General features: G+C 44.4%; 1 protein-coding gene across 1 annotated transcript in view; it reads right to left on the bottom strand.

Annotated features, from left to right (window-relative positions):
• LOC124594290 (glutamate receptor ionotropic, kainate 2-like) overlaps positions 1-23,117 on the bottom strand; it is a 285,982-nt gene that overhangs the window by 30,850 nt on the left and 232,015 nt on the right. The window contains exon 15 of the mRNA XM_047132653.1: positions 790-1,021. Coding sequence (XP_046988609.1) covers positions 790-1,021 — 232 coding nt within the window. The remainder of the gene's footprint in view (positions 1-789; positions 1,022-23,117) is intronic.

The raw sequence follows: 23,117 nt of genomic DNA, 5'->3' as shown, positions 1-23,117 counted from the left end.
ACGTATTGAGGACGATGATGGTTATCTCAGACGAATTGCATTTTCCGACGAAGCGACCTTTTTTGTCAGTGGAGTAGTGAATCGCCACAATGTGCGCATTTGGGCTTCACATCTCCCTGGCGAGGTCATGGAGTGCACCAGAGGCAGTCCAAAGGTGAATGTTTGGTGCGCGCTATTGCACGATCGAATTATCGGGCCATTCTTCTTCGCTGAGGCTACCATCACATCTGCAGTGTATCTGGACATGTTGCAACTGTTTGCTGTTCCTCAGTTGCTTCAGTATCACCCCGATGTCTTGTTTCAGTAAGACGGTGCTCCGCCTCATTGGGGTTTGGACGACCGAGCCTATCTCGATATGACCTTTCCTGGGCGATGGATTGGTCGTGATGGGCCAACGGTTTGGCCTTCACGCTTTCCTCTCATAACCCCATTAGACTTCTTTTTATGGGGCTATGTCAAGGACGAGGTCTACCGAACACGTGTACCAGATCTTGAAACCCTGCGGCAACGGATAACCACAGTCGTTGAATCGATCCCTCCAGTAATGTTGGCTAGTGTGTGGACGGAAATTGAATATCGGTTAGATGTGCTACGTGCTACCAAGGGTGCTCATGTGGAAGTTTACTGATGTGTGAAAAAAACTCTGATAGTTTTTAAACAATTAGACACCAATTTCATATTTGTATCTTACTTCTAGCCAGAGTTATCAATTTATGTAATTAAGGAAAGACTTTTCGGACACCCTGTAGATCGCTAGCAGCAGCTGTGGAGTTCAGTGGGCTGTCTCACCTCTGGGCAGCGCTATGCCGTAGCCTTTGGAGTCGAGCAGTCCGCCGACTTTGCGCAGATTGCAGTCGAGCGCCGTGATGTACTCGATGCTGGTGGACTCCATGAAGAAGGCGTACTTGCCCTTCTCCTTCCTGACGCGCTCCACGCCCTCGTCGTTGCCATTGGTGAACACGTTCGGACGTGCTTGCTTCATGATGGTCCACATCCGCTGGTACAGGCTGTCGTTCGAGTTCTGTTGGCACATTTACCATACGACAAAATCTAAGACATACTTCCAGAATGAGATTTTCACTCTGCAGCGGAGTGTGCGCTGATATGAAACTTCCTGGCAGATTAAAACTGTGTGCCCGACCGAGACTCGAACTCGGGACCTTTGCCTTTCGCGGGCAAGTGATCTACCAACTGAGCTACCGAAGCACGACTCACGCCCGGTCCTCACAGCTCTACTTCTGCCAGTATCTCGTCTCCTACCTTCCAAACTTTACAGAAGCTCTCCTGCGAACCCTGCAGAACTAGCACTCCTGAAAGAAAGAATATTGCGGAGACATGGCTCAGCCACAGCCTGGGGGATGTTTCCAGAATGAGATTTTCACTCTACAGCGGAGTGTGCGCTGATATGAAACTTCCTGGCAGATTAAAACTGTGTGCCCGACCGAGACTCGAACTCGGGACCTTTGCCTTTTGCGGGCAAGTGATCTACCATACAAAAATCTGCATAATCTGTATCCTTTTCAGAATTACTTTACGATTGACACTTTGACGACAGCACTTGCCCGCGAAAGGCAAAGGTCCCGAGTTCGAGTCTCGGTCGGGCACACAGTTTTAATCTGCCAGGAAGTTTCATATCAGCGCACCTCCGCTGCAGAGTGAAAATCTCATTCTGGAAACATCCCCCAGGCTGTGGCTAAGCCATGTCTCAGCAATATCCTTTCTTTCAAGAGTGCTAGTTCTGCAGGGTTCGCAGGAGAGCTTCTGTAAAGTTTGGAAGGTAGGAGACGAGATACTGGCAGAACTACAGCTGTGAGGTCCAGGCGTGAGTCGTGCTTCGGTAGCTCAGATGGTAGAGCACTTGCTCGCGAAAGGCAAAGGTCCCGAGTTCGAGTCTCGGTCGGGCACACAGTTTTAATCTGCCAGGAAGTTTCATATCAGCGCACACTCCGCTGCAGAGTGAAAATCTCATTCTGGAAACATCCCCCAGGCTGCGGCTAAGCCATGTCTCCGCAATATCCTTTCTTTCAGGAGTGCTAGTTCTGCAGGGTTCGCAGGAGAGCTTCTGTAAAGTTTGGAAGGTAGGAGACGAGATACTGGCAGAAGTAGAGCTGTGAGGTCCGGGCGTGAGTCGTGCTTCGGTAGTTCAGATGGTAGAGCACTTGCCCGCGAAAGGCAAAGGTCCCGAGTTCGAGTCTCGGTCGGGCACACAGTTTTAATCTGCCAGGAAGTTTCTCTGACATACTTTCTGGAAAACTTGAGTCATTCAGGAATGAATGAGAACAGCAAACGAGCGTCTGAATATAACATCGTGGGTCCTCCACAATACCTCGGGTTTCTTTTCAGACTCAAACTTTTTCCTGTTGATACAAAAATTTGCATAATCTGTATCCTTTCAGAATCACTTTGGGGTTGACACTTTGACGACAGCACGTAGAATTCGGAGCAGAGTTGCCACAACCCGCATGGAAACCATGTACAATCTTGCGTTTTATTCAGTCAGAGCAAACTATTCAATTACAAAGATGGATGGAACTGCTACAAATTTGGTCTGGAAGAGCTGTCGTTCTGTACCAGGCTCAAGGGTACAAATACTACGAAAGGCCGCATGGTGCCTCGCAGTTCGGCGTGCCAGCCTCCACATGGCGCTCACACACACGGACCACTTTCTGCTTCCTCGCTACGTCCATCTGCGCATCGTACTCATCCCCTGATAGTGTTGCCTGCCGCCAAAGGAAGCGTTGTCAACCTCGGACTACATTGGGGCTTACACCTTTTACTGCCAGAGATAGAAATCCTCCGGTTGACAGGTTCAAAAGACGACGCGCCATAGACACTCAACAATCTGTTCCTGTAGACAAGTACTTTGGCTCAGTGTCTGGAGCTCTACTCAGCTCCAGCAGTTACTCCACATAGTACAGTTATACGAGGTTTGTTGAGAAGACAATATTCCGACTTAGCAGTCGATGTTTATGGAGAAATAGTAGAGTCTCTAATAAATTACATTGAGAAGTAATGACAACATAGATTGCGAATAGGTAGCAAAGGCATCAGACGCCATTGTTTTACGTTTAGGACATCAAGTTCTGTGCGTCGAACTGTATCAAAGTTAAGTACCATTTTATAACATACACTACTGGCCATTAAAATTGCTACACCACGAAGACGACGTGCTACAGACGCGAATTTTAACCGACAGAAAGAAGATGGTGTGATATGCAAATGATTAGCTTTTCAGAGCATTAACACAAGGTTGGTGCCGGTGGCGACACCTACAACGTGCTGACATGAGGAGAGTTTCCAACCCATTTCTCATACACAAACAGCAGTTGACCGGCGTTGCCTGGTGAAACGTTGTTGTGATGCCTCGTGTAAGGAGGAGAAATGCGTACCATCACGTTTCCGACTTTGATAAAGGTCGTATTGTAGCCTATCGCGATTGCGGTTTATCGTATCGCGACATTGCTGCTCGCGTTGGTCGAGATCCAATGACTGTTAGCAGAATAAGGAATCGGTGGGTTCAGGAGGGTAATACGGAACGCTGTGCTGGATCCCAACGGCCTCGTATCACTAGCAGTTGAGATGACAGGCATCTTATCCGCATGGCGGTAACGGATCGTGCAGCCACGTCTCGATTCCTGAGTCAACAGACGAGGACGTTTGCAAGACAACAATCTGCACGAACAGTTCGACGACGTTTGCAGCAGCATGGACTATCAGCTCGGAGACTATGACTGCGGTTACCCTTGACGCTGAATTACAGACAGGAGCGCCTGCGATGGTGTACTCAACGACGAACCTGCTTGCACGAATGGCAAAACGTAATTTTTTCGGATGAATCCAGGTTATGTTTACAGCATCATGATGGTCGCATCCGTGTTTGGCGACATCGCGGTGAACGCACATTGCAAGCGTGTATTCGTCATCGCCATACTGGCGTATCACCCGGCGTGATGGTATGGGGTGCCATTGGTTACACTTCTCGGTCACATCTTGTTCGCATTGACGGCACTCTGAACAGTGGGCGTTACATTTCAGATGTGCTACGACCAGTGGCTCTACCCTTCATTCGATCCCTGCGAAACCCTGCATTTCAGCAGGATAGTGCACGAAGGCTTGTTGCAGGTCCTGTACGGGCCTTTCTGGATACAAAAAATGTTCGACTGCTGCCCTGGCCAGCACATTCTCCAGATCTCTCACCAACTGAAAACGTCTGGTCAATGGTGGCCGAGCAACTGGCTCGTCACAATGCGCCAGTCACTAGTCCTGATGAACTGTGGTGTCGTGTTGATGCTGGGCAGCTGTACCTGTACATGCCATCCAAGCTCTGTATGACTCAAAGTCCAGGCGTATCAAAGCCGTTATTACGGCCATAGGTGGTTGTTCTGGGTACTGACTTCTCAGGACCTATGCACCCAAACTGCGTGAAAATGTAATCACTAGTCAGTTCTAGTATATTTGTCCAATGAATACCCGTTTATCATCTGAATTTCTTCTTGGTGTAGCAATTTTAATGGCCAGTAGTGTACTTTTAATAAATATTATCAGCTATTTCTTACTGCGTCGCCAAATTTCTGTTGCAGTGCCTCCCTGTCTAACTAGTGTTTAAGTTGATGGTTATAGCGTGCAGTCTGCCGCCTTTAAAGAGCTACACCAGTAAGACGCTGTTCTGCTGCCGTGGATGTTCAGGCGGAATTAATAGTAATTTTGTCCAACATTCCCAGTAACTTTATTATGTAGTGTTTTCAATTTTATTTGTGACTTCAAACTTTTAATATGATGTACGGAAAGTTTATGAAATCGTTTTACTGACGACCAACAGATTTCCTATAAGCAGGAAACTTTCTTGTTACTGAAAATAAGCGAATATATTATGGGTATGAAATCTTAAAAATACACCATATTTTTATCTGATCCAAACTCAGGAATTTATCAGGCATGATACAATGTGTGCCCAAAACGTAAGTTCCGATTGGATGCGAAATGGGTCCACAATGAAAATCCGACGAAAATGTGCAAAGATGTGTTGGGCAGTGTCTCTAGAATCCCTGTAGATCGCGTCACGTTGCACTTTGCACATGTGAGCGCACAGCGAGCATACAAAAGATGCCTCGAAAATAGTGTCTCTCGCCAAGAATGGATGTCTGGCAAGAGATTTCGACTGATTTCATGTAACACCACATAACGTAACCGTCATGTATTTCCCTCTCCATGATAATTCTCGGCCGCAAACTGCTGGGGCAATGAAGACGCTCTTGCAGTGTTTTCAACGGGAAGTGTTTGATCATGTGGCTCTAATTTTCAACTCAGCTCACATAAAATGCTAGCTATGAAGACAGTATTTCGGCACAGACAACGAACTGCGGACCGGCGTAGAGAATTGGCGGGAAGCACAGTTGGGTGCCTTCTATGACGAAGGTATTGGAAAGCAGGCAGAAGGCTACGACACATGCATAAGTCTGAGCGGCACCTAGGTGGAGGAGTAAATGTAAGCTGTAGCTAAGATAAAACATTTATGATTTTCACTGTGGTTTCAGCTTCGCGACCGATCGGAATTTACTGTTTTTTTCAGCTCTCGTAATGTCAGTCACATGTGACTCCTAAGGTTCCAGTCGTGCTTCAAGATTTAAGTGGTTGCCCGTTTCGTGTCAGTAACTTAAACAAATCTTACGGTTTACACTTAACCTGTTATTACGATTTCTGATGAGCCAGAAACTGAAGCCATGTGTTGACAGACGTGTTGTGGTGGTATGACTGAAAGTTTGGCAACAGCTGATGGTTGCTGCGGCTACGTGTCTCATGAGATTGGTTGGATACGTGCTGTGCCTCCTGCATGAGGCTCATCTCACTGCTTCCTTCGTAATTGCTAATCATACAGTAATTTTGAACAGAGTATAGTGTTCAGTCTATTAATGCATCTAAGGGTGCTTCTGAATGTAAATTCAGTCCTCGTCGAATTTTCTCAACATGAAAAATATTTCAGATACCATGTTGGAGCCTACATATTTTCCTTCCTATCGCTGTGCTGTTTTGTTCGTGAGATGCTGTGCTAATAACTCTGCGTTCATGTTGAACCTGGCAGTTTTTTCTCAGGTGCCATGTACTAGAAGATCCCTCAACATCACCTTCATCTAAAATGGGGACATCGTCTGTAAAAGCTTAAAAGTGCTCAGTGCTTAGTATTTTCGCGTTTCGAATTTTTTCATGCACCTTTTCTGGGTTAGATATTAGGGAACTACCCCAGCATTGACTTAGGCGGGTATTACACTGCTGGGCAATAAAATTGCAACATAAAGTGTGATAGTTGCTGAGATACGTAATTCATTAGAGTTTCAACGAAACTGCTTATAGCAGGTAAGAGGGACGATGTATACATTCCGTACATAAGGAAAGAATACGCAGTGTGTTTCTCATTCATAAATGACATTTAAATGTTTGTTTTATTATTGCATCTGGGAGTGAGCGCACTTTAGTCAGATTTTCGTGATATTTTACGAGGACGTTCTGAACGACTTGATAGCATACGCACAACTGTCTCGAAATCATTCACAGTATGATGTGTTTTCCTCTGCCACCCCTGTACTTGTTTACAGTAAACACAGCGAGTTTCGGATATAGGCCACAAGAGCCCAAGTTCAGTAATATCGTGGTCGGGTAGTAAGCAGAAGCATCTACCATCATGTGTCAGAGTTCAACAGTGGCAAATCGAGAATTCTCGAGTCTGTCGTTTATGAAACCACTGTATCACTGATCATGTTGATCGAGATACCACAACTGTCATGTGTATATGGAATCGATGGGTTCAGAGGAGCGCACGGGATTAGCCGAGCGGTCTAAGGAGCTGTAGTCATGGATTGTGTGGCTGGTCCCGGCGGAGGTTGGAGTCCGCCCTCGGGAATGGGTGTGTGTGTTTGTTCTTAGGATAATTTAGGTTAAGTAGTGTTTAAGCTTAGGGACTGATGACCTTAGCAGTTAAGTCCCATACGATTTCACACACATTTGAAGATTTTGGTTCAGGAGAGCCATACCCACCACTACGCAGGACATCAAAGGTCACACGCAACTAGCACCTGAGATGACATATTGTACACTTGACCGGGCAGGAACGTACTCCACGTCACGTACTTCAGTTAAAAAAATGGATTTGCTTGCAGCAAGACAAGTATTCACACGGACAGTGCGACGGTGTCTGGAGCACCACGAACTGTCAGCACGACGGCCGTTGTTGCGGCTTTACTTAACTCAGGACACAGTCTTTTCATGCAAGTCCCAGTTCTGCGCTTAGAACCGCAATGGATGTAAATGTGTGTGGTGGCTGCGAGGAGAAAGAAAGTTGCATTTGGCCTCGTCATACGAGTCCAGCACCTGCATCCGCATATGAGAGACTGCTTATTTCGTGTTAACATATCTTAATCTCACCCAGTCAGTCTTTTGTTTTCAACATATGATTCATAAATAATATGAACAACAGTGGAGACAGGTTGCCTTGTCTTACCCTGAAACTACTCTGAACCATGAACTCAATTTACCGTCAACTCTAACTGCTGCCTGACTATCCATGTAAAGACCTTTAATTGCTTGCAAATGTTTGCCTCCTATTCCATAATCTCGTAGAACAGACAATAACTTCCTCCCAGGAACCCGGTCATATGCCTTTTCTAGATCTATAAAGCATAGATACAATTCCCTGTTCCACTCATAACACTTCTCCATTATTTGCCGTAATCTAAAGATCTGGTCCTGACAACCTCTAAGAGGCCTAAATCCACACTGATTTTCATCCAATTGGGGCTCAACTAATACTCTCACTTTCAACAATACCTGAGAAGATTTTACCCACAACGCTGATTAAAGAGATACCTCTGTAGTTGTTACAATCTTTTCTGTTTCCATGTTTAAAGATTGGTGTGATTACTGCTTTTGTCCAGTCTGATGGACCCTATCCCCACTCCCACGCCATTTCAATTATCCTGTGTAGTCATTTAAGACCTGACCTTCCACTGTTTTTGATGAGTTCCGACTTAATTTCATCCACCCCAGCTGCTTTATTGCACTGCAATCTATTGACCATTTTCTCCACTTCCTCAAATGTGATTCTATTTCCATCATCATTCCTATCCCATTCTACCTCGAAATCTGAAACATTACTGATCGTATTTTCACCTACATTGAGCAACTCTTCAAAATATTCCCTCCATTTGCCCAAGGAATCCACAGGATTCACCGGCAGTTTTCCTGACCTGTCCAAAATACTTGTCATTTCCTTCTTACCTCCCTTTCGAAGACTGATAATTACACTGCAGAATGGTTTTCCAGCAGCTTGACCCATAGTCTCCAACCTGTTTCCAAAGTCTTCCCAAGATTTCTTCTTGGATGCTGCAATTATCTGTTTGGCTTTGTTTCTTTCTTCAACATAACTTTCTCTGTCTACCTGAGTTCTAGTATGTAGCCATTTTTGATACGCCTTCTTTTTCCTTTTACAGGCTGCCTTGACTGTGTCGTTCTACGAAGCTGTTTGCTTCATCCTACTTTTACACACTACTGTTCCAAGACATTCTTTAGCCACTTCTAGTACTGTGTCCCTGTACCTTGTCTATTCCTTTTCCAATGACTGTAATTGACTACATTCAACTATCTGGTACCTTTCTGAGATCGCTGTTATGTACTTGTGCCTGATTTCCTTATCCTGAAGTTTCTCCACTCTTATCCTCTTACATATGGACCTGACCTCCTGCACTTTCGGCCTCACAATCCCAATTTCACTGCAGATTAAATAATGATCAGTGTCATCAAAGAATCCTCTGAATACACGTGTGTCCCTCACAGCCTTCCTGAATTCCTGATCTGTTATTATATAGTCAATGACAGATCTGGTTCTCCTGCCTTCCCAAGTATACCGGTGAATGTTCTTATTTTTAAAAAAGGAGTTTGTGAATACTAAGCCCATACTGGCACAGAAATCCAAGAGTTGTTTCCCGTTCCTGTTGGCCTCCATATCCTCTCCAAATTTACCCATAACCTTTGCATACCCTTCTGTTTTCCAATCCAGGATTTCCAATCCTGGCGTTAAAATCACCCATGAGCAGAACACTGTCCTTGTCCTTTACTCTAACAACTATATCACTGAGTGCCTCATAAAAACTATCCATCTGATCTTGATCTGTCCCTTCACAATGCGAATATACTGACTTAATCCTGATTTTCTTGCTAGACACTGTCAAATCTATCCACATCAGTCGTTCGTTTACATACCATATTGCAACTACGCTGGGATCCATTTCTTTCCTGATGTAAAGCCCTACACCCCATTGTGCTATTCCTGCTTTGACTCCTGACAGGTAGACCTTGTATTCTCCCACTTCCTCTTCTTTCTCACCCCTTACCCGAATGTCACTAACAGCTAAAATGTCCAGCCCCATCTTACTTGCAGCAGGACAATTAATCCGTAAAAAAAAAAACACACCACATGTTATAAGGAAAGCATGTAAACCGTCTGAAGAAGAATCACAACGATTCGAAACCGTTAACGGTACACTTTGAATAAAGGAACTGAAAGTAAATTTGTGGCTGGTTGCTGTCCCAACACCATCAAAAGTTATATAGTTTTGGGATGAAGTGAATCGGATTCTGTTTTGTTTGTTTAGAAGGAAGTGGTGCCTTCGAATGTCAAATATTTTTCTAGTGTTCCTTCGTAGGGAAAAGTGATAATGAATTGGTTTTATCAGTTACGACCTCAGGACGCTAGCCAAAAGTATCGACAATGTTAACCACTTGATGTTTTATTGCACTGTAAAAGGAAATTGTGACCTGCCATTGTAGACTGACACTCTGATAATCTAAATTGTGTAAACTCTTTAAATAATTTCCGCCTCTGTGAAAACTTTAGCAATTTAACGTCACTAACAAATAGTTCTAGAACCAAGGAAAGAAATAAACAACAGAGTAGAAATTTGAACGTTCATTATAAAAATTAAATATTCAGTTACTAATTTGAATTAGTGTAATTTTGAGAAATTTTCGTAACGAACTATATGCTACTTATGAAATCTGCTCAGTTAAAGCGTTCTGACAGGAAAAGTATTTCTATATTAGTAACAGTTTTATTTTTTCTTTATTCTAGTCAGACGTGGTATTTACTTGTCCTCGGGTGGCATAAGTGGATAATTTTACATGATAGGAAGACCGAATTTCAGGATCACTGTTTCGGCGTTCGGAAACGAAGAACAAGCGATAAATAATGTTGTTGTCGGAAGGAAAAAATAAATACTAACAAGTAGTAAGATCATTGAGCCTTTCCCCGTAATTCTGAAGACTGTACTGGTGTGAAAGCTATGTTTTTCGTTAAGCTTAACAACCGTTTATCGTAGTAAATGCACGTAACTCAGCCACCACCGCGTGTTTGATTGTGGTTGCGCGAAAGTAGATGGAAGCCAAAATGCGCCGCAAGTAACAGATATTGGTGTGTCCGATCTCTATAAAACATACCCCTGCGCTTTCTGACTGTATTGTGATAACAGATTGATCAGGAGCAGTTATCCAGTGTGAGCTGCTGGCATGTGGTGCTCCAGGGGCGAGTGGCAAATTTCAGAGACGGCAGCACGGCCTTACTTTGCTTCTTATCCTTGATTCTTCCAATTACATATGATCCGTAAATCAACGGCAAGGTTACAGCAAGCAAACGGACACATTTCAGAGGTTATGTTTCAAACGTTATAGCGTCGAATTATTGTCCACCAGTTCTTGCTTCTTTCGGGCATCCTTGTCCATTTCACTTTCTTTCGCCTCTGCGAAGGATATGTTAACATGAGAAAAGTTCTGTGGTTCAAGGTTCATGCTAAATTGTATGTCCCACTCACTATAACGTTTTCATAAGTCAGTGCAAAGGTGGGATGAAGTCACTGACCTACCACCAACAACAGCACAGGTACTAATAAAGGTGTACGATAGCTTCGTTAACGAGAAAAGCATCTGTGTAAACAGTTATCCTCTCGGAGTATCGATAATTGACTTTTCCTATCTCCGGCCGTAACGAAAAGAACTTTAGCTCCTGTCGGTCTGTTTGATCATGATTCTATATTGAGTTTGCAGATGTACCAGCTACAGCTTTCGAAGCTGTTGTGGCGCACTGGTGCCACTGCCTTTTTTAACAATTTCCTGATGGTGTGGCGTATGTGATTTCTTAAGACCTATCACGTATAAGAAGTTTTTATTTCGTTAGCAATAGTACATGTGATGAAGTGTGGGCTGAAGTTCAAGACATTAGTCAGGAAGATTCAATACGCAAAGAAGTGGGATGCGGAAGTACTAAGTAATGACGAGATACGTTTGAAGTTCTCTAACGCTATAGATACAGCAATAAGGAATAGCGCAGTAGGCAGTACAGTTGAAGAGGAATGGACATCTCTAAAAAGGGCCATCACAGAAGTTGGGAAGGAAAACATAGGTAAAAAGAAGGTAGCTGCGAAGAAACGCTGGGTAACAGAAGAAATACTTCAGTTGATTGATGAAAGGAGGAAGTACAAACATGTTCCGGGAAAATCAGGAATACAGAAATACAAGTCGCTGAGGAATGAAATAAATAGAAAGTGCAGGGAAGCTAAGACGAAATGGCTGCAGGAAAAATGTGAAGACATCGAAAAAGATATGATTGTCGGAAGGACAGACTCAGCATACAGGAAAGTCAAAACAACCTTCGGTGACATTAAAAGCAACGGTGGTAACATTAAGAGTGCAACGGGAATTCCACTGTTAAATGCAAAGGAGAGAGCAGATAGGTGGAAAGAATACATTGAAAGCCTCTATGAGGTTGAAGATTTGTCTGATGTGATAGAAGAAGAAACAGAAGTCGATTTAGAAGAGATAGGGGATCCAGTATTAGAATCGGAATTTAAAAGAGCTTTGGAGGACTTACGGTCAAATAAGGCACAAGGGATAGATAACATTCCATCAGAATTTCTAAAATCATTGGGGGAAGTGGCAACAAAACGACTATTCACGTTGGTGTGTAGAATATATGAGTCTGGCGATATACCATCTGACTTTCGGAAAAGCATCATCCACACAATTCCGAAGACGGCAAGAGCTGACAAGTGCGAGAGTTATCGCACAATCAGCTTAACAGCTCATGCATCGAAGCTGCTTGCAAGAATAATATACAGAAGAATGGAAAAGAAAATTGAGAATGCGCTAGGTGACGATCAGTTTGGCTTTAGGAAAAGTAAAGGTACGAGAGAGGCAATTCTGACGTTACGGCTAATAATGGAAGCAAGGCTGAAGAAAAATCAAGACACTTTCATAGGATTTGTTGAGCTGGAAAAAGCGTTCGACAATATAAAATGGTGCAAGCTGTTCGAGATTCTGAAAAAAGTAGGGGTAAGCTATAGGGAGAGACGGGTCATATACAATACGTACAACAACCAAGAGGGAATAATAAGAGTGGACGATCAAGAACGAAATGCTCGTAATAAGAAGGGTGTAAGACAAGGCTGTAGCCTTTCGCCCCTACTCTTCAATCTGTACATCGAGGAAGCAATGATGGAAATAAAAGAAAGGTTCAGGAGTGGAATTAAAATACAAGGTGAAAGGATATCAATGATACGATTCGCTGATGACATTGCTATCCTGAGTGAAAGTGAAGAAGAATTAAATGATCTGCTGAACAGAATGAACAGTCTAATGAGTACACAGTATGGTTTGAGAGTAAATCGGAGAAAGACGAAAGTAATGAGAAGTAGTAGAAATGAGAACAGCGAGAAACTTAACATCAGGATTGATGGTCACGAAGTCAATGAAGTCAAGGAATTCTGCTGCCTAGGCAGTAAAATAACCAATGACGGACGGAGCAAGGAGGACATCAAAAGCAGACTCGCTATGGCAAAAAAAGGCATTTCTGGCCAAGAGAAGTCTACTAGTATCAAATACCGGCCTTAATTTGAGGAAGAAATTTCTGAGGATGTACGTCTGGAGTACAGCATTGTATGGTAGTGAAACATGGACTATGGGAAAAACCGGAACAGAAGAGAATCGAAGCATTTGAGATGTGGTGCTATAGACAAATGTTGAAAATTAGGTGGACTGATAAGGTAAGGAATGAGGAGGTTCTACGCAGAATCGGAGAGGAAAGGAATATGTGGAAAACACTGATAAGGAGAAGGGACAGGATGATAGGACATCTGCTATGACGTGAGGGAATGACTTCCATGGTACTAGAGGGAGCTGTAGAGGGCAAAAACTGTAGAGGAAGACAGAGATTGGAATACGTCAAGCAAATAATTGATGACGTAGGTTGCAAGTGCTACTCTGAGATGAAGAGGTTAGCACAGGAAAGGAATTCGTGGCGGGCCGCATCAAACCAGTCAGCAGACTGACGACAAAAAAAAAAAAAAAAAACATGTTATCACGATAGAGTGGTGGTATACTGGGTTATATGTCGCTGTGGATCAGGTTAGATGGCTGATGAGCGTTGTCTGTAAACGGCTGTCGCACTGCAGTTTGATAGCTAGAGATTTACCACTTGTTTCAGAACGTAATTTATTTATCATCTACTATCATTTTTGCTTTGCCTGTAACAGCTACAATTGGAACAATTGGGAAAGTTACTGGATGTCTGAACTTAAATTTTTTTTGTATAAATGTGGCGTTTGTATCTTATCAGTTAACTTTCTTTCTCAGCAGTTGCCTCTAAGAAACGATTCTAACAGTAAATATGCACACGTTCTCTAAAAATTCTCTTTCTGTTGCTTGCGGAACATCGTGTATATTATCTTCTTCGCCGGCCGGAGTGGCCGAGCGGTTAAAGGCGCTACAGTCTGGAACCGCACGACCGCTACGGTCGCAGGTTCGAATCCTGCCTCGGGCATGGATGTGTGTGATGTCCTTAGGTTAGTTAGGTTTAAGTAGTTCTAAGTTCTAGGGGACTTATGACCACTGCAGTTGAGTCCCATAGTGCTCAGAACCATTTGAACCATTTATCTTCTTCTCTTACCTATGTTTTGCCAAAATTAGGGAAATGCGTAATAGCTTACTGTTGGAACAGTGATATTAGTGTATTATATTTCTTTTGCTACTGATACGGTGAAATTAATTCCAGTATTTCCGTTCGGTAGTATTAGCAATTGGTGAAGCTTCGTACTTACTATACAGTGAAGATGATACTTGTTTCAGGGTGCAGCACAACGGCGTGATTATAAGCGATCTTGCAGAATAAGAACTAAATGGCTAGTAAGAATAATGTCTTTCCTCGTAAACAACGTTCTTAGGACAACGGCCCGTGGCCAGATGTTAGATACTCGTAAGACTGTCTAGCAATGGCAACAGAGGGAGTGACTGGATATACAATGTTCAAATGTGTGTGAAACCTTATGGGACTTAACTGCTAAGGTCATCAGTCCCTAAGCTTACACGCTACTTAACCTAACTTATCCTAAGGACACACACACACCCATGCCCGAGGGAGGACTCGAACCACCGCCAGGATCAACCGCATAGTCCATGACTGCAGCGCCCCTGACCGCTCGGCTGATCCCGCGCGGCGACTGTTTGTAGGTACTTTGATGCTCTTTCCTTATGTTTAAATAAAGCTGTAGTACATTCATGGCATAAACTACTACATAAGACGAGAATTAGCTAAAAAATGCTGAAAGTTATTTTCTGGTACATGAGGCTGACTGACAGTAAATAAAAACAGTGAAAGAGCCAGCTACTAAGAGAACACGTAAATGATAGGTAACAGTTCTACACTATCTGATCAAAAGAAGCCGAACACCTGCTAGTGGACGTTCATACGAGACATGTCCACCCTTCAACTTTATGAGGCTTGTACTGTCCATTTCAGCAATGTTAATGTCTACGTTTCATTGGTTCTCATATGCTTGTTTATGACAAGTTGCTTTGTCGTCCTGATACAAACAATCATCGTTTCCGAACTGTCCGTCAACTAGAATCAGTACACAATGGCGTAAAATGTTTTCATATTTTTTCTCATTTAGCGTTTCCTCATGCGCATTAAGGGGACCCCAGAATAGCTACAGAAAATATCGTCATACTGCATGAGCACACCCCCCCCCCCTCCCCCGCCCGTAGTTCACTAATGGCACTACACTACATATGAAGGTGGGCAGCGTCATCCAGAGATCGCCTATCTCAAATTCTTCCATCGGATGGACACAGTATAGTGTGATTCATCACTAGTTTCCTGTCATCCGCTAACCAGATGCCAAGACCAACCGCACGAAGAGCGCGGTCCTACCGACTGCTGTAACGACCTGCTTCACCTGATCTACTGGGAGTCAAATCGCTCCCGAAAGATCTCAGGTAATGAGTTAAGAGCTGCGCGCAACGGACTTAGCGATCAAAGTGTTGATCGTACTAGTATTTGAGTGCTGGGTATTGGGCTTGACAAAACTCATTAAAGGTACACTGTATGGAAAGAGGAACTACCGAAATAAAATCTTGGACCAAGCAAATCTAAGTTAACTGTAATCATTCTCGGTGTATGTGAGTCGACAAAATAGCATTAGCATGGATCTTAAATGACCAGACGACAAAATCAACATTTAATTAAGACAGTAAATGAGACGCAACAAGCACCAATCAATTTGGCAAAGTCGCTTAAAAGGAATCGAGAACTGGAGAAATTATCAACATCCATAGAACTTAATTACATGAAACATGGCCGCTGGTGGTTACACAATGAATGTAAGATGGTACTGAAATGACAATGGAAAAATATGCAGCTACTCCTGCTCAGCTGGTCATGAATAAGCTCTCAGGAATTTAATGAAGTGTCGAAAACATACTAGTTTCACTTCGCCCTAACAGGCTGACGCTGCCAGAGAGTCTCACCGTAATCGGTGTGCAGACATGCGAGCTGCATACGATGCGGATAGCCACCTCTGCCACTCGTCCAACGAGGCATAGGCTCTCTCTCAGAGCAGAAACTCCAATCGTTGCTGCATCCTAGCACTGCAGTCTGAAATCTCTCCCCTTAACTCTGAACATGAGTACTGCCTCGTGACTTCTCCCAGAGTCCTGTCAAAATATTTCCTCTCTATTCCCTGCTCTGCACACAGACCATGCCACAAAACACGTTCCTGCAACGAAAAAAGGTGTGCCAAATTATGGCCAGTGAATCAAATGGTTCGAGGATCCTTTTGAAGTCTCAAATATCTATGATGTATACATGCAGACTGAAGCAATGAATGAAAACTTGCACCAAGGCCAGGATTCGAACGTGGGTTTCCTGTTCACTAGACAGATGCGCTAACCATCATGCCATCCTTGCACAGTGGCTTCACATTACTGCACGGACTACCCTAGCACGCCTCCCTCCTCAATTCATATTCCCATTCAGCTCTCCAACTGTATTGAGATAGCACCTCAGCATCGAACGAAACGGGTAGTGGTAGGTTCCTATGGGACCAAACTGCCGAGACCATCGATCGAATGAAACGGGGTATCCTGCCTGATAGCGAGGTATAGGTGCTTTAATCAAATGAAACTATATACTTCCAGAGAGTTTTCCTTGTCTCAAGCACCTATGATGTATATACGTAGACTGAACTGACAAATGAAAATTTTCACAGAGGCCGAGATTTAAACCCAGGTCTTTTGCACAGGAGGCAGATGTGGTAACCACTATGCCACCCTGGCTCATTAGCTCTGCACAACTGCACAGGCTATTGCAGCACTCCTGACTACTCAGTCCAAATTCCAATTCACGCCTATGCAATGCTTTTCAAGTTTAGGGGAAATAGCAAGTGGGTCAAGGGGTGAATGGGAATTTGAATTGAGGAGGGAGGCTTGCTAGGGTATTCTGTGCAGTTGTTGAGAGCGATTGTGCCAGGGTTGTGTAGTAGTTAGGACATCTGCCTAGTGGGCAGGAGACACGGGTTCGAATCCCGACTTTAGTACAATTTTTCAAGCGTCAGTTCAGTCTGCATGTATACATTATGGCCAGTGATGTAATTGTTTATGTGATTTTTATTCTCACGCCAAGGGAATGGTGTAAAAAATTGTCCAGTCTGTCGGGTTCTTGCCAACGTCACTTCTAGAACATTCCATTTCCATTTCCTACGTCATCTATTTCTTGCTTAGGCCACCAGTCCGTGGGTTTCCAGCGTACAAGATTTCCTCATCTTCAGGTCCTAGCCTCCCACTCTCGAGTATTTTGTAAGAACGCCCAATAAGAACACGTACCACCTTCTAGAGGAAAAAATCCTCACGCCATCGTGGCTGGTGTCTAGTCAACGCAAATTGCTTTCAATGGGAGATCGAAAACACGTTAAAAAAAAAGCTGAATAGCTTCGCTTCCTTCGGAACAGCAGGAGATAGGAATCTATACAGATTGTGTCCCGCTGCAACTGTCTACCGAGAAGTCACTGGGCTGTGTACAGTGCCCTCTACAAAGCGTGCTTTGACCGACTTGGGTCTGGTTGTAAATCGGCCATTTGCTTGCTGTGGTCGACGCCCTCCAAGATTCATTATTCTCACGTTTTAACTGCATCCGCGTCGCAAGCACTGTCGGCCAACAGCTCAAAAAATCTTTTGGGGCCGCCAGAACGGGACTCATCAGAACATTGTTGGATGACTGAATGCCTGCGTCCCAGTTGACCAGAGGCATTACCCCTCCTCCTGTTGGCAGGGTCCTGGAAAGACAGCCTCTGCCCTTCAGGAAGCACCTCTTCAGGGATCTCGGCCTGCAGACGCTGCTGTGGTATGCTGCCAGCCCTCCAGCGCAGGGCTCAGAAGCGACATTTACGAAACCGCATGCAAAAGTTCTCAAACAGGTTAAAGAAGATTAACACATAGGATAGGATGCGTTAAAATTATTTCAATGAAACACTATGTCGCATCTATACTGTATACATTTCGTTTAGTGATCGGTTTCGGTCTTTTATGACCATTTTCCTTACTCTGCAAATAAGAGTGTTACACATCGTACGTGGTCAAGAAATGAATACAATGCTATACGTAAAATAACAAAAAATACATGGCTAGTATACCACTGGTGAATGCAAGAGATGGTGACGTGCAGCAGGATGCTCTTGAGGATAGTGGATCGCTGCTGAGCGGAGCTCTGTCGCTCGTGGTTTCACACTGAAAGCTCCACAAACCGCCTCCTGCATGACGTCATCACTAGGCAACAGTAGAGTGCCGTCGCTGTAATCTGCGAGAGAATTTTGTAAACTTACGTTGTAGTAAGTTAAAGTCATGTCGCTACATACTGAATGCCACATCTTTGCCTCATAGTAGAGCATACTGACTGACATTCTTCGCCTAGGCAATCAGCTGGCGTTCCATCAAGCATCTTTGCTTCACTCACTTCACCTATAAAGAGCAGCATATATTGAAATGAACCAACCTCACTGGGCAAGAAGCTCTCCTCTATTTAAGAACAGTTTACAATGCAAGTCTTTTACCTATATTCGTGACATCCGTAATTTTTTTTTCCTGTGGCTTTAACTTACGTTTACAAATTGCTCCCACAGCTTACAGTAACGGTTCTCTACGACAGGCTGTTGGTGGCGTTATGCAGAAGGCGGTCGGCGGAACGTCCGCTATAAAACCACGAGCGACTGAGCTCTTCTCAGCAAAGTTCCACACGCCCCCGGAGTGGCCAGCTCCACATCACCTGCTCTATCTGTCACCAAAGGTATACTAGCCATTAGTTTCGTGTTATCTTACTCCAAGGATTGTATTCATTCCTCGGCCAGTTACGATATGTAACACTCGTCCTTACAGAGTAAACAAATGGTCTGATGAGTGTCTTACAAAAGATCGAAACCGATCAGCAAACTAAATACACTACTGCCCATTAAAATTGCTACACCACGAAGATGACGTGCTACAAACGCTAAATTTAACCGACAGGAAGAAGATGCTGTGATACGCTAATGATTAGCTTTTCAGAGTATTCCCACAAGGTTGGCGCCGGTCGCAACACCTACGACGTGCTGACATGAGGAAAGTTTCCAACCGATTTCTCATACACAAACAGCAGTTGACCGGCTTTGCCTGGTGAAACGTTGTTGTGATGCCTCGTGTAAGGAGGAGAAATGCGTACCATCACGTTTCTGACTATGATAAAGGTCGGATTGTAGCCTATCGAGATTGCGGTTTATCGTATCGCGACATTGCTGCTCGCGTTGGTCGAGATCCAATGACTGTTAGCAGAATATGGAATCGGTTGGTTCAGGAGGGTAATACGGAACGCCGTGCTGGAACCCAACGGCCTCGTATCACTATCAGTCGAGATGACAGGCATCTTATCCGCACGATTGTAAAGGATCGTGCAGCCACGTCTCGATCTCTGAGTCAACAGTTGGGGACATTTGCAAGACAACAACCATCTGCACGAACAGTTCGACGACGTTTGCAGCAGCATGGACTATCAGCTCGGAGACCATGACTGCGATTACCCTTGACGCTGCATCACAGACAGGAGCGCCTGCGATGGTGTACTCAACGAAGAACCTGGGTGCCCGAATGTCATTTTTTCGGATGAATCCAGGTTCTGCTTACAGCATCATGATCGTCGCATCCGTGTTTGGCGACGTCGCGGTGAACGCACATTGGAAGGGTCTATTCGTCATCGTCATACTGGCGTGTCACCCGGCGTGATGGTATGGGGTGCCATTGGTTACAAGTCTTGGTCACCTCTTGTTCACATTGACGGCACTTTGAACAGTGGACGTTACATTTCAGATGTTTTACGACCCGTGGCTCTACCCTTCATTCGATCCCTGCGAAACCCTCCATTTCAGCAGCATAATGCACGACCGCATGTTGCACGTCCTGTACGGGCCTTTCTGGATACAGAAAATGTTCGACTGCTGCCCTGGCCAGCACATTCTCCAGATCTCTCACCAACTGAAAACGTTTGATCAATGGTGGCCGAGCAACTGGCTCGTCACAATACGCCAGTCACTACTGTTGATGAACTGTGGTATCGCGTTGAAGCTGCATGGGCAGCTGTACCTGTACACGCAATCCAAGCTCTGTTTGACTCAATGCCCAGGCGTAACAAGGCCGTTATTACGGCCAGAGGTGGTTGTTCTGGATACTGATTTCTCAGGATGTATGCACCCAAATTGCGTGAAAATGTAATCATAGTTCTAGTATAATATATTTGTCCAATGAATACCCGTTTATCATCTGCATTTCTGCTTGGTGTAGCAATTTTCATTGAAATAATTTTAATTACTTTCACCGATCACTGTTTTTTGTAAGAACCATGTTCCAAGAAAATTCTCCAAGGGAAGTCTGCTTGACTTTTACAGTCACTGATATCATTAGTGTAATTAGCAACCAGAGTAAATAGTGTGGCAGAAATATGATTGCCTAATGGAATTGAGGGAATACAGCGAGGTGTGCCAGGCCTGGAACGGGTCGACACCAGTCGCTGTGGCGCCGCTCTTAACACCAGCTCAAGCGTCGCTTTGACCACAGAAATACGTGGCTTCTAAGGAGCTGCTGGTCCACTGTTACCGCAGTCTTTTTAACTCCCTATGCGCAGTTATTGTGTCAGCCGGACCACTGGTAGCACTTTAGAACTCACGAGTGATTCCTTCCACTGATTTCGTGCGATTTTTTACAACCTCCCTCCGCAATACTCGACCGTCCCTGTCCACCAGTACATGAGGTTTGCCAGGTTTTGGTACAAATGGTTCAAATGGCTCTGAGCACTATGGGACTCAACATCTGAGGTCATCAGTCCCCTAGAACTTAGAACTACTTAAACCTAACAACCAACCTAAGGAATCACACACATCCATGCCCGAGGCAGGATTCGAACCTGCCACCATAGTGATCGCACGGTTCCAGACTGAAGCGTCTAGAACCGCTCGGCCACACTGGCCGGCCCAGGTTTTGGTTTAGCTGTGCTTGTTCCTTTGCGTTTCCACTTCACAGTCACAACACCAACATTCGCCTTGAGCATCTTTAGAAGAGTTCGAATGTCGTTGATGGATTTATTATGTCCTGTAACTAGTCCATGTTTGAAGTCACTGAGCTCTACTCTTGCTATAACTGCTTCCCTGCTGACTACACAATATACGCTGCCTTCTTTTATATCGACTGATCAGTGAGTTCTCTTCTAGCTTGTCCGCCGCTCGTGACATCTAGTGATCAATGCTGCATTACTCATGGACGTCCGGATATTTTTGAACAGATAGTATGTACGAGGGGCGACAATAAAGTAATGAGACTGATGTGAAAAAAAATGTTGCTTAACTTTTTAGTCAAGTTTAGTGTTGTGTCCTTCAAAGTAGTTCCCTTCTGATTGCACACATTTTTCCAGCGCTTCTGCCATTGATGGTAACATTTCTGGAACTCATCTTCTGTTATATTCTCCAAGACCCTCGTCACAGCTTTTGTACATCTTGTGTTGTTTGAAAATGGTGTCCCTTGACCGCCATTTTGAGTCTTGAATAGAGAAAAAAGTCACACGGAGCTATATCTGGTGAATAAGGTGGTTGTGGTAGTACTGACATTTTTTTTTAGGTTAAAAATTGCTGTACTGACAGAGCAGTTCGGGGCTGGCGCATTTTTGCACAAATCTTTCTCATACCAAGATCTTCGGTTATTATTAGACGAACCGTATCTCGATTGATGTTCAGTTCTTCTGCAATCATTTTCATAGATAATCATCGATCAGATCGTGCGAGTTCACGCATCCTGGCCAAGTTCACATCCATGCGTGAGGTTGATGGTCGTCCACTGTGATCTTCGTCTTCAACATTCGTTCTGCCTTCACTATACATTTTATGCCAACGAAAAACTTGAGCTCTTGACATAACCTCCTATCCAAAAGTCTTCTGAAGCTTACCGTAAGTTGTCGTCGCGTTTTCACCCAATTTAACGCAAAAAGAAATGGCATACCATTGCGCAACATTATGCGGTTCCATTTCCGTGATGAGAGACACAAACACGTGTTAACTTATAACAGCACAACTCACGACTGCATCGATGTGCCACTTGGACTAGAAGCAGCTTATAGACCAAGGTCAAAGACATTGTGCCTACGCAAGCCTGCAGGGTTGCCACATCTTGCAAAGAAAATCAGTCTCATTACTTTATTGCCGCACCTCGTACACAAATGTTCCCTACCCGGTCCGCGCCCGTGTCTGGCGGTAGAAGTCCCGTTTTTCCAAAATAGAAAACTGAGTAAAACAGAAAAAAAGGAACTTTCAGATAGCAAGAATCATTGGACAATGAGAAGAAAAAGAGTGATACAGACGTGTAATGCTAAATTGGTAGTAGAACGGTTTGGCGTTTCCTGGACGGTGGCGACCGTTCATTCATGCTACCTTCGTTAAGGTAGCCTAAAGTTATGACGATGTGCGTGTAGCTAAACAACTGAAATGATAACACATCGCTGTGGCCGAGTGGTTCTAGTCGCTTCAATCTGGAACCGCGCGACCGCTACGGTCGCAGGTTCGAATCCTGCCTCGGTTATGTGTGTATGTGATGTCCTTACGTTAGTTATGTTTAAGTAGTTCTAAGTTCTAGGGGACTGATGACCTCAGATGTCAAGTCCCATAGTGCTCAGAGCCATTTGAACATTTGATGGTTCAAATGGCTCTGAGCACTATGGGACTTAACATCTATGGTCATCAGTCCCCTAGAACTTAGAACTACTTAAACCTAACTAACCTAAGGACAGCACACAACACCCAGCCATCACGAGGCAGAGAAAATCCCTGACCCCGCCGGGAATCGAACCCGGGAACCCGGGCGTGGGAAGCGAGAACGCTACCGCACGACCACGAGATGCGGGCGGAACATTTGATAACCCATCGAAGTGGTTTCCTTATCTATTCTTCTGCGGATACAACACTTAATGAAATATTCTGAAAAAGTGTGACCTGTCTGCAGAGAATACCGAATGCAGAAGAGCATGTCTCCTTCAGACGTATCTCAAAATTCAGGGTGGGTATTATCCGTAAGCCCTATTTGAAGACTCGTATCCAGGAAGAAACATTCGGCTGACCACAGCGAACCTACTTACGTGGCCAACCTTACTGCGTCTTCTTTGCAGCAAGTTCCTAATAAACGATTCTCTGATGCTAGGTTGCCAGGGACTGGAAACGTTTTGATGCCAACGTCACCTGCAGGAGAAT

This window comes from Schistocerca americana, chromosome 2 (genome assembly GCF_021461395.2).
Source record: "Schistocerca americana isolate TAMUIC-IGC-003095 chromosome 2, iqSchAmer2.1, whole genome shotgun sequence".
Lineage (NCBI taxonomy): Eukaryota > Metazoa > Arthropoda > Insecta > Orthoptera > Acrididae > Schistocerca > Schistocerca americana.
The sequence above is the reverse complement of the archived record's forward strand: the minus strand, read 5'-3'. Positions and strand labels throughout refer to the sequence as shown.